This window comes from Mus caroli, chromosome 14 (assembly GCF_900094665.2).
Source record: "Mus caroli chromosome 14, CAROLI_EIJ_v1.1, whole genome shotgun sequence".
Lineage (NCBI taxonomy): Eukaryota > Metazoa > Chordata > Mammalia > Rodentia > Muridae > Mus > Mus caroli.
The window spans coordinates 37,496,909-37,509,073 of record NC_034583.1 but is presented as its reverse complement, the minus strand read 5'-3'; the positions used below and the strand labels follow the sequence as shown (position 1 = coordinate 37,509,073).

At 42.6% G+C, this 12,165-nt stretch overlaps 1 protein-coding gene across 8 annotated transcripts in view; it reads left to right on the top strand.

Moving 5' to 3' along the window:
- Ddhd1 (DDHD domain containing 1) overlaps nt 1-12,165 on the top strand; it is a 69,208-nt gene that overhangs the window by 42,587 nt on the left and 14,456 nt on the right. For all 8 annotated transcript variants that reach the window (XM_021181799.2, XM_021181800.1, XM_029468896.1 and 5 more), the window contains 4 exons: nt 1,665-1,771; nt 4,092-4,198; nt 8,551-8,813; nt 10,325-10,400. In XM_021181799.2, the coding sequence (XP_021037458.1) occupies nt 1,665-1,771; nt 4,092-4,198; nt 8,551-8,813; nt 10,325-10,400 (553 nt within the window). The remainder of the gene's footprint in view (nt 1-1,664; nt 1,772-4,091; nt 4,199-8,550; nt 8,814-10,324; nt 10,401-12,165) is intronic.

Genomic DNA, 12,165 nt, shown 5'->3' with positions numbered 1-12,165 from the left:
GTGCTGGGCGGACCACTGTCCTTCCAGCTGGGAGGGTGCCGGATGTCTGCGGTCCCAAAAGGGTGCTGCCTCAGCGGCTCTGTGGCTCCTGCCTGTCCCAGAAGCTGTCTGCCTCTGTCTAATTATGTCTTGATACATCCTTTGCTTAAATATTGAGGATCACGAGAAGTAGGTTTGCTGGCGGAGCCTCCCTCAGATCCTTAGTAAAAGAGAAGTTTGATTTCTTGAGGTACAAATGAGGCAAAACATAACACAGAAAGGCTGAAGCCTGTGAATCTTTCCAAACTCACTGACAACTGCTTGGCCTCTATATCTTACTACTGCCTCACAAGGGCTATACAATAGAAAGACCATGTTAATAACATCACGTGGATGTGATTAGCAAACAGACTGTAGATAACTCTCTAGACAAGGGGTGTGTCAGGAGGTGGTGAATTAACAGCAGACAATTGAAACCTGTCTACCATCTGCAGTGAGTGGACTGTACTATTTGAAACATAAAATAAATATAAAATATTTTAATGTTATAAAAATTTAATGTTATATAAAATGTTATAATAGTTTTTATAATCAGCTGGGGAAATGAGGCCACTGAACTACGTGTTTGCTAAAAGTAAAAATTATTCAATTGCAACATCATAATATCAAGTAGATGTTATTTTAGAAAAATACACTATTTAGAGATAAGAGAGCTGGGATGTAGCTCAGTGGTAGAGCATTTACTTTACACGTGCAGGGTGTAACTCTGGTACAGCATTCGCCTCAAGGATTTGAAACCTTGGGTTCGGTGTTTGTATGAAGAATCTAGAAGCAGAAATAAAACAATGTGGTGTCTGCAATTTGGTTCAGACCATGAGAGGAAGGGGTACCTGTTGAAGGGATAGCATGAGGGTTTTTACAGTGACCCTTCAGCATCTTCATTATGTTGCACCGACCATAATCCTACCCACTTGGTAAAATTCACATAACTGACACCAAAAAAGTAAGTTCAATGACACCTTAATTTTTAAAGTAAGAACAACTCGCAATTTACATTATAAAGAAAAGGTAAGGGGCTGTGGAGCAGAAAAAGTACAGGAGCCAGAGGAATGATTCTGCAAGATGGCGTCGTGTGGATGTAATAGGGAAGACCACCACTAGACATGCCAACATGGATGGCAGAAAACTAGAGGAGGAGCTACCAGCAATTAACTACTTCAGAGGGAGGGAAAGTAGTCATCTTCAGAAGAGCTCCCTAATTGTTATCCGGTAACACATGGTCAGACCTGAAGTTATCTACACATAAGCAACACTAAACAGACCTAGCAGGTTGTAGTTATACAGTGTGTGTGTGTGTGTGTGTGTGTGTGTGTGTGTGTGTGTGTCAGTTAGATAGTCCATGACTGGGTGGTGGGTGGAGATGAGCACAGCATGGACACACTCCCTGTGCTCTCACATCCCCCAGGAGCCGTGCCATCTAGAATGTTCTGTACCAGGGAGCAGCTCAAGTCCGGAGTGACAGACAGGAAAGTAATTGAGACAAAGCAGTGCTGAGTTGCAGCTCAGCTCAGTCGCAAGCAGCGGCAGGCAGCGGGACAGGTGGACATGTGAGGTATTTTAACATGTGTGTGAGGTTATGCCCAGAGTTTGTCTTATGTTTACTTATTTGCTTTATTTTTTTTTAGGATGAGAGAGGCTGCAAGGAAAATGGAAGAAAAGCATTTTTCCAACCATGCAACACATGTTGAATTTCTGCCTGTTGAATGGCGATCAAAGCTTACCCTTGATGGAGGTATATTTTGTTTGAAATTGAATGAATTTAGCCAGTGACAAAACTTTTCTGGAATAAATATACAGATTTTTAAAAATATTTTTATTAAGAACAAAATCCTAGCCAGGTGTGGTGGCATATGCTTTTAATCCCAACATTTGGCCTGTAATACAGGATCTCTGTGAGTTCAAGGCTAGCGTGGTTTATCTAACCAGTTCCAGACCAGCTGCACGTACACACCATGAACAGATCTTTTCAGTTGTCTTGGGGTATATTCACTTTTTGTTCCAGATTATCCAAGAACATATTTGAGAGGGAAAATGTTTTTAAAATTACTAACATTGACTTGTGTCTTTGAACCTCATAGATCACACTGTGTGTGTGTGTGTGTGTGTGTGTGTGTGTGTGTGTGTGCACACTCGCGTGCCTGCGGGTGCGTGCTTGCGTGCATGTGTGTCCTTTGTGATTGGGAGGAGATGGAGGTCTCTCTGATACCAGCACACACTTTCCTCACATTGCTACACATACACACTCCCCACTCCTTTCCCAGGCACTGGTTTTGTTTTAAATAGTCTGACCTTTGTAACCCAGATTCCTTGAACTCCCATTCTTCCAGCCTTTGCCTCTTGAGCCCTGAGTTCTGGGTGTTACCTACTGGTGATAGTTTGAAGGCACTGAGATAACTGGAGGAAGCCAGCCAGAAAGATCCTGTTCTTTCTGCTTCCAATCATATAACAGTGGGAGGGCAAAACTGCAGGGGCAGAGAAGAAGCCAGGGATGGCCAGAACTTAGGGAAGGAAAGGCAGACCATGGAAGTCCTGGTCACAGCATGGTTACATAAAATTGTACAAGTATTAAATTCATAATCAGCTTTACTCTGCATGAATCTCAAAATAAAAGCATGCTATCGCAAATCCCAGTGTACTAACTAGTAGTAAAAGGATAAAAACAAAGATTCTATGCTGCTTCCTGTCTCTGCACATAGTAATGCATGAAGAAAGGATGACAGGAATAAAGGATTGAAAGCATCAGTTCTGGCTCAGAGGTCACATGCTCTCTGCTCAGAATACACACGCACACATCACAGAAAAATCATTAGAACCGATCAACCTAGCAAGGTCATGACATGGAGGGTTTATGTGCAAAAATAAGTGCTTTTCTGTAGACCAGCAAGAAATAAAAATAACATCAAAAATGCAGTACACCAAGGAATAACTTAAATATCCAACTTTTATATAAAATGTGTAACTTTCAATAATGTAATTTTAACTTAATTTTATACATTTAAAAAAAGTACAAGTACTATTAAAATATAGAAAATTTAAATATAAAGTTGATTTTCTCATTAAGTGGTCGAATATTCTAGAGATGCTAACTCTCAAATTGGTCTGTAGATTTTTCACAGAACTTAGTAAGCTGACTGTGTAATGACTGTAGAACAGAGGGCTCAAAATAGCCAAGAACTGAGTCAGGGAGTCATGTCCTCCTTGGTGGCTGGAGCGATTTAACTTTTGAAGTTGAAACACTTTAATGTCAGGACAAAGCTAGGCAGATAAAGCAGGGCTGCAGCATGCACCTCGCACATTCCTGTGCTGATGCTGGAGCCTGATCACAGCAGAGCAGTGCAGAGCAGCCCTGCAGCCCAGGGCTGAAGCTGGTTATCCTGTGGGGCAAATGCTTAAAAGAGAGAAAGATGCCTGTTGTATACATCAGCTGGAACAAAGGTTTAGCATGAAGACCACAGCTTTCAACAGTTTAGAAAAACATTTGGGAGACTAACTCAGAGTGCATAGAGAGTCTTAGTCTTTATCGTGGGGCCTTCTGGTCCTTACTGTGTTGTGCTAAAACTACAGAATAAATACACACTAAACAATCTGGGCAGTGCAGCAACTAAGGCCTAAGACTCTGTCCCCCTTCCATACTTCTGTCCCATTTTCTAAGCCCTTAGCAGGTTCGTTCGCCTTTGTTTGTATCTGGGATCTGGCAGTGCATGCCCATAGAGTCCTTGGGTCACCAGAGATAGATAAACAGGAAGCATAAGAAAGGTTTTATTGTTGCTGGTTTTTTAGCAGTGCCAGCATGCCATGCCAGATGGGCATAGTCAGGCTCAAGGTAAATAGACCCCAAAAAGCTAATAATGGCCCCCATCCTTCCACGTTCCTTTCCTTTCTGGGTCTCTCTTGGTTGCCTTTTACTTTTTAGTTTTTGGTTTTGTTTAGTTTCGTCTTAGATACTTTGCAAGAAGGAACGAGCCCCACTGGTGTTTAGTATTTCAGTAGTGGCCTCTGTAAAGTGTCCCGGTAACCTTGCTAAGTTTGGTTTGGTTGCTCTGCTCTCACAGACACTGTTGATTCTATCACTCCTGACAAAGTGCGAGGCCTGAGGGACATGCTCAACAGCAGCGCCATGGACATCATGTACTACACCAGCCCGCTCTACAGGGATGAGGTAAGCGTCCTGGCCAGCCCACCATGTGTGCTGGGCTACACAGGGACAGCAGATCCAGGCTGGATTCATCTAGTAGGGACTTTGTCAGCTCCAGACCAAAGGTTTCCCAGACAGGCCTGTCCTGACAAGACCAACCACTTGGTACTCCTTAGAAATACAGAGAAAGGCCAGAACTGGCAGGGCACACCTTTAGTCCTACACTCAGGAAGCAGAGCTACACAGTGAGACCTTGTCTCAAAACAAGGCAAGAGGGTGGTGCACACCTGTATTCCCAGCACACGGAAGACCAAGGAAGAAAGATTGCCGTGAGTTCAAGGCCAGCCTGAACTACAGAGTGAAACCCTATCTCAAAAAAATGATAGAATAATAAAAAGAAGTGTATGTGTGTGTGTGTGTGTGTGTGTGTGTGTATATATATATATATATATATATATATATATATATATACATATTTAGTTAATCTCTGCATGTGTGTATGTGCAGGTGACTATGTTTACATGCATGCATACATTTCCCAGTCATATATACTAAAATAGCTAAGAAAGAAAAATACCCCTTTTCACAATGAGCACACCTAACATCCAGATGTTTCTAGTACTGTTTTTCTCATAAAGGGAAATTATAATTCTTTGTGAATGTAGCTGACTCAGAGACAAAAACATAAGTAGTTCATGACATAAGCTAAGGAAGTGTTCAGACAGATAATGGCAGGTGACACGGATAGGAGCCAGTGCCTGGCTCTGAAGCGGTCTGGGCACTGGAGCCCAGCTTGTTCAGTCACTACAGGAATTATCACCACTTGCAGTGTGAGGGTAAAATAATGACAGTGCAGTAAGGAGGGCAAGCCAGTTTCTAATCTAACATCCACATTGATTACAATTCAAGAAATATGTGGGAAGCAAATAGGTCCCTTGCTTTTAGAACAGTAAAGCTGACTGTGGTTAGAAAATCATTCTTAGACCTGTCATGGCAGTATTGGGTGTACAGACACCGGACATGAATCACAAGTGAACATTGACTCGGGGCAGTGTTTTGTTTAGGAGCAAACTGATTGCCTGGTCTTGACTGCATCCCTGTAGACTACTCACTGGACCGTAAAGGAGAGCCATAATTACACACAGGAGAAATCAGGCAGTGTCTATACTGGGTTTCCCCAAGGGACAGTGGACACCTACAGTCCCTTCGGATGGGGTGCCCTGTGGAGGATGCACCATCCCTGTGCAGCAGCAGCATAATATTGAGGAAATACCTGAGAAACACAAGACAAGTTAATGTCATAAAGACAGTCGTTAGAGAGAACGTTCCCGAATGTAGGAGGTGAAGGGGTCTGATCACTGCTCTATCCTCTTCTCTGCTGTCTGTAGTGGAGGAGGAAGCTGCAGGGAAGGACGACAAAAGTGGGGCTGTGGGTGGTAGATTAGAAAAAAATAGATCCAAATAGTGCCGTGTGGTGTGGATAGTTAAACTAGAACTACTTGTAATTCGAGGGACTATACAAGGAAGTATTAAGGGATAAAAGAAGACAGTGCATATACTAAACTCCTAAGTTTAATTGCCAAAAATTTGGGGAAGATATGTGTTTGCACATTTATAGAAGCAAAAAGAACACAAATGTGATAAATGTTAACAAACGAAGACTCTAAATAAACAGAATGTGTGGATTTTTTAAGTTGTGTATTATGAGGAAGGGAATGCGCAGGTGAGCCCGAGTCCTGTGGAGTCCAGACAAGGGCAGCGGCTCCCGGCCGGGGAGCTAGAGTTAGCAGGCTACTGCAAACTACTCTAATGAACACCGACCGGTCCTCTGTAAGAGCAGTGTGCCAGCTCCAGGCCAGACACTTGATTGATTGTACTAATTTTATTTTGTAATGTTTTATATCTTCAAGATTATTTTTTAATAAAAAGTGAACAAACAAAATATCAAAGTTAAGGGGGGGAAAACAGTTTTCCATCCCCTAGAGGTTGTGAGTCACTTAGTCTAAAATGGAGCCTGTGTTTATATTTTAAATTAACAGTTCTCCTAGGTGATACCATCAGGGAATTCTGGGTAGTGCTTCTTAAAGCATTGTGAAGAACAAAAGGAGTTCATACCAAGAGGTGGGCGAAAGTGCTCTTGTTTGTTTATAAAAGAAAAGTCTGTAATTTAAAATCCCCCATGTTGGAGCTGGAGACATGACTCAGCAGTTAAGAGCGCTTGTTACTCTTACAGAGGACCCTGGTTCAGTTCCCAGCACCCACATGATGGCTCAGAGCCATCCTAATTCCAGTTCCAGGGGATCATAACCCCTCTCTGACATCCTCCAGGCACTTGTGCTACATAGACGGACATCCAAACAAAACACTCATAAAATATAAAATAATCCTAAAAAGTCAATCTCTCGCGTTACTCTTCAGCATAAATGATGATGAGTAACGAGAAGGAGCATTCTGCTCTTCAGACTGTGATGAAGGCCATTGCAAAGCTGTCTTAAAAGAAGGGACACTCCCTTCAACATGGAAACAAGACTGTAGATGCAAGCTACCACCCACCAGAGGTGCTGCAGAAGGGACTCTCATCTCCACAGAGTTAATTTAGGTCACCTCTTGGTCTCTTGACTCTGAGATTGAGATTCTCAAGGGAAAAACTGTAACTTTGTTAATGTCTACAGAAGAACCCAGGTTAGAGGGACAGGGCTGTTTTCAGCTAGTCCTTCTCACTTTTTTCTAGGGTTACATTTTTTTTAAAAAACATGAAACTTGTGTTCTTTTGCCAGTGTACCAAAGTATTTACATGTTTACATGGTTTAAACCTTAAGACCTACAATAATACCACAGAGCTAGGTCAGTGTCTCACTTCCCCTAGCATGCACAAAGTCCTGGGTTCAATCCCAGGCAAAACACACACGTATGCACTTTTGCTGGAACCGTTACCTGAGTTGTAAGCAAGGAAGTTGTTTTGTTGTTTTGTTTTGTTTTGGATGGCTGATAGCATAAGAGCTCACTCCAAAGAATTATGTTACAGTTCCCTTAATGAAGACCATGCAGACTGACATTGCACACACAGTCCATAATCCTACCTGAAAGTCACCTACAGTCTGTCTTAAAGGCTTTAGTGGCCATTTGTCCTGGAACTCGTAGTTCCTAGAGTTCTCAGGCCAGCAGCACCAACATTTTCCAGGAACTTGGTACAAATGCAAGCTCCCAGAACCTCCAGAGCCTGAGTCAGGAAGTCAGAGATAGAGCCACCAGTCTGCCCTTAGCAGTCCCAGTGACTCTGATACCTGTGGGAATTGCAGGACAGTTTCCATTGTCCTCTCTCTGTCTCGTCAAAAGATGTGCAACAGACTTACTGCACAGTTTCAGTAGCCCAGCTTAGCTTCAGCATCATTTCATTGTACGCTAAGATGTCAGCAAAGGATGCCAGGCCTTCATGCATGTCATCCCTGGGCCTTGCAGTCATAAAGCACAAGAGTGAATGCCAGTTTATGCACTCTGGTGAAGAATGTTCAGTAGCAGATGATGGAGATTGGTTGTCTCTTGATATGACATGATTGAAATTAGAAGCTGCGGAAAAAGGAAAAAGGAAGGAAGGAAAGAAGTGAGGGAGGGAGAGAGGAGAGGAGAGGGAAGGAGAGGGGAGGGGAGATGGAGAGGAGCAACAGCTGGCTTGTTAAGAAATGAGATAAAGTTGGAGCTGAAGTTTTGTAATCAACTAGAAGGAGCAGTGAGGAGGAGGGCTGCACTGACCTTCAGGTCAGGTCCAGGACAGGTTGGAGGGATAAACAGCGTCATTCTCGTGGGTTTGGGAAAGGCGGGGTTATGTTAGCTCAGTCATTTTTGCTGATGTTTCACTTCAAGGGAAACAGCTTCACAGACAAAGTATATCTGTCACAAGTGCATATTCTTTTAAATATTTACTATAACCACAGCCTGCACACTATAAAAATTTAGAATTGACATATAGTAAGATGAACTGAAGTGGAAATTTCTAGGGGTCTTTGGAGATCTTATCTTTGACATCTAAAAGGAAGGTTTTTTGGGTTTTTGGTTTTTTTTTTTCCATCTACCTGAAAGCTGCCTAGTGTAATTTACTTAAATCCTACAAAAGGATCTTTGTGGGTAACCTGCCTGTGGTGTATTCTGTAGTGTATTCTGTAGTGGTGATACAGTTTGCAGCATATATATATATATATATATATATATATATATATATATATCCATTCCTATATCTTTTTAAAGTACCTGAGTAAATCTGATAACCTAGTTATAGTTCATCCGTCATGTTTGTTTTTCTTCTTAATAAATTTGCATTTAGAAATAAAGTGCTAGCACTCAGTGAAAAGTCTAATATTATATTTTCTTATTTCAAACAGCTAGTTAAAGGCCTTCAGCAAGAGCTGAATCGATTATATTCCCTTTTCTGTTCCCGGAATCCAGACTTTGAAGAGAAAGGGGGTAAAGTCTCAATAGTGTCCCATTCCTTGGGGTGTGTAATCACTTATGACATCATGATGGGCTGGAATCCGGGTGGACTTTATGAGCAGCTGCTGCAGAAGGAGGAAGAGCTGCCCGACGATCGGTGGATGAGCTATGAAGAGCGGCATCTTCTTGACGAGCTCTATATAACAAAGCGACGGTAACAGCCCTGGCCTTTGAAGGAGTTGGCGATGTCTTTACAGAATTGTTCATGTTTGTAAGAGAAAGCCTCAGTTAGGTCTGGAGAGATGGCTCCATGGCTAAGAGTCTTTCAGAGGAGCAGAGTTCAGTTCCCAGCACCTACATCAGCCTGCTCACAACTCCCCCTAACTCCAGCTCTGGGGAATCCAGTGCCCTCCACTGTTTCCACGCGTGCACACAGAAAGCATGGAGTTACAAGTGGAAGGAAAAACTCTCTGCTACATTATTTTAATTAATACTTTCATTCTCGTCTTTTTTTTTTTCATTCGCTTACTGACACCTAAGTCTACAATGAAAAACACAGATTTTGATAGTTTAGCACTGTATAAAAGCAGTTAAGTTAGCTGACGAGCTTTTACTCACAAAGTGTTGGCTCTGTTTTACTTTTAGAATAGTTGTCTCAGGATTTGGCCTGTGAGATGCCATAAACATAAATATTAGGATAGCAAAATAATTTTTAGTCTTGGAAGAAAATGGCATTTTACCAGAGGCAGGTAGATTTCTGAATTTGAAACCAGCCTGTTTTACAGAGTGAGTTCCAGGACATTCGGGACTACACAGAGAAAAACCTGCATTAAAAAAAAAAGGGGGGGGGACGGGGGGGGAGAAAGAAAGAAATAAAATTAAGTTTGACAATGCTCAGAGCAACATTTTAGATGTATAAATCTGGTGAAACATGCCCGGACCTGAATTTGATTGCCCGCACCTATGTCAGACAGCTCACAGTCATGTTACCCCAGCCATAGGAGACCCAACACCCTTTTCCAGCCTGTACAGGCAGTGCATTCACATTTACACACACACACACACACACACACACACACACGCACACACGATTAAAAATAAATCTAAAAAGCACATTTCAAAATAAAAAACAGGTATAGTCATGGTAGAACATACTTGTAGTCATGGCCCTTGTTAGATAGCTCAGAGTCAGCCTCAGCTACATGAGACTGTCTTAATTAAGGAAATACATGAGCAAGTAAATGAGCAAGTCTGTATCAAAAAGTGAGCTGTAGCTTTCTTGAGAAAGAAACATTAAGCAAATGTATTACATGTGAGCAAAACTGAACAGACTGAGATGACTCTAATAGTCTTCGTCGGCAGAGAAGCGCTAAGCCGAGGCTTCTCATGTAGTGGACAGACAATGGCAGTTTTAGAAGTTAAAGTAGGTGGGAGCAAAGCCATGAGAAGACCTATAAAACTCCTTACTAAATCTAGAAAAGGGAAAGACTTTCTAAAAAAGACTGAACAGAAGAGGATAAAGTATGGGTTTTAGAGCTACATAGACTAGGTAGGTAGGTAGGTAGGTAGATAGATAGATAGATAGATAGATAGATAGATAGATAGTAGGTTGATTGATTGATCGATTGATTATGTATGTGCATGGGGGTAGTGTGAAGACCATCATTTGACTCATAAAGTAGTAAAACTATAAATGTGTGTGTGTGATCTCATACTGCCTCCTAGGCTGAGGGAAATAGAAGATCGGCTGCACGGATTGAAGGCGCCATCCATATCACAGACACCTGCCTTAAAATTTAAGGTAAGGGAGATCAGCGTCTCCTTGTCTCAGTGCTTCTTGAATGTCCGATATGGGTCATGAAACAACTGAGAGTCCAGTCATGAGGGGGTTATCGAGCATATGTGTGTGCTTGCACACTTTGAAAGAACAGCTCGGACAAGATGGTTTTCCAGCACCAGGATGTAACAGTGTGTCTGTCCGTGCCCTTCAGCCGCGTGCAGAGCAGCGGAGCACCCGAGGGTGGACGGCTTTAAAAGAATGAACACTTGTTCCTCATCTCAGTTTACACTTGGCCAAGTCAAAGAAAAGAGAAAATAACAGTAAGGAGAGGCAAAGTTGAGGCAGCTGTGTGGCATGATGCTGGATAAAGTGACAAAACTCTGGGTCAGCAGCACAAAGGAGAAGTGCACAGGAGCCATTTCAGGGTAGATAGTTGGGCATTTCCCAAGACAAGGGTCACGGGCTTAGTTTGGCTGCAATTTTCAAGACTTGTCAACAGGCTGAAAGGAGAGGAAGTGCCATCTGCTTGCCAGGGACAGAATAAAACTGGTTAAACTCAGGAAGGAGACGTTCTTACCTGCATCGTCGATACAAGATGGCATGAGCCTCTGACACTTGATCTCTGCTGCCCCAGTGCGCCACACTGCCTGTTCTTGCTGTGTCTCTTCTATGGGACCTGAATGCTGGTTAAAACATGGATGATAGAAGGAAAACTGTATTGACCCCCCTGGCTTACAGTTCTTCTTTAACTGTTACTTATTTTTGTGAGCATCGGGGACTGTCTATATGTAAGCCACACATGTGCCTAGTGCCTGCAGAGGCCATAGCTGGTACCACATCCCTGTAACTGGAGTCACGTGCAGTTTTGAGCTGTCAGAGGGTGCTGGGAACTGAACTGGGGTCCCCTGTAAAAGAGTAGGTGTTCTTAACCACTAAACCATCTCTCTGGCTCCCCCACACACACTGTTTTTCTTTTAACTTAAACATTTAAAAAGCACATTGTTGAGCTGTGCTCATAACTCAGTGGCAAGTACTAGGCCAGCATGCATAAGGTCCGATGCCTAGGATTACACAGGAGATGAAATGGTAAATTTGAAACATGCATTTAAAGAATATGATCTCGGAATTACCCTAATGTACAATTTGAGTTCCAGCTCTACCAACACTATCATATATATCATTAATGTATCTGGTACCACGTGATTAGCACCTGGACACTGTAGTTGTTTCTTCTGATACAGGTCATGCATAGCTTAGTAAAGACTCCTCACTGGTATTCCTAGGAAAGCAGAGTCTGGATTAAAGAGCATCTAAGAACCCAGTGAGTCATGCTTGGGACTTAAGGGGTCAGAATAGAGCAGGAATTTCTCCATGTGGATCGCCATCAGACGGTGACTTGAGAATGCTGCTGTCCGTCCTGTCTCAGTTGACTCTTGAGAGCAGTGACAAGTCAGTGTGTGATGGGCACAGTTACATGTTGGTTTGCCCGTGATTTTTGTCCTGTCCAGTTAGTGATATTAGCCAAGCATGGAACGGTTCTAAATCCATCTGTTTACTTATATCCGAGTAAATACAGAGCTAAACTAAACCCCTAAAGTTCCTTTTTGTTTTCAAAAGTCTTGGATGGAGGTTGGTGAGATGGCTCAGCAGGGAAAGGTGCTTGCTTTGCAAGCCTGGTGACCTGACTTCAACCCTGCAACCCACATTCAGGTAGAAGGAGAGAATCAACTTCATGAAATCGTCCTCTGACTTCCACATGTGTACATGGTACACACATGCCCCCCAC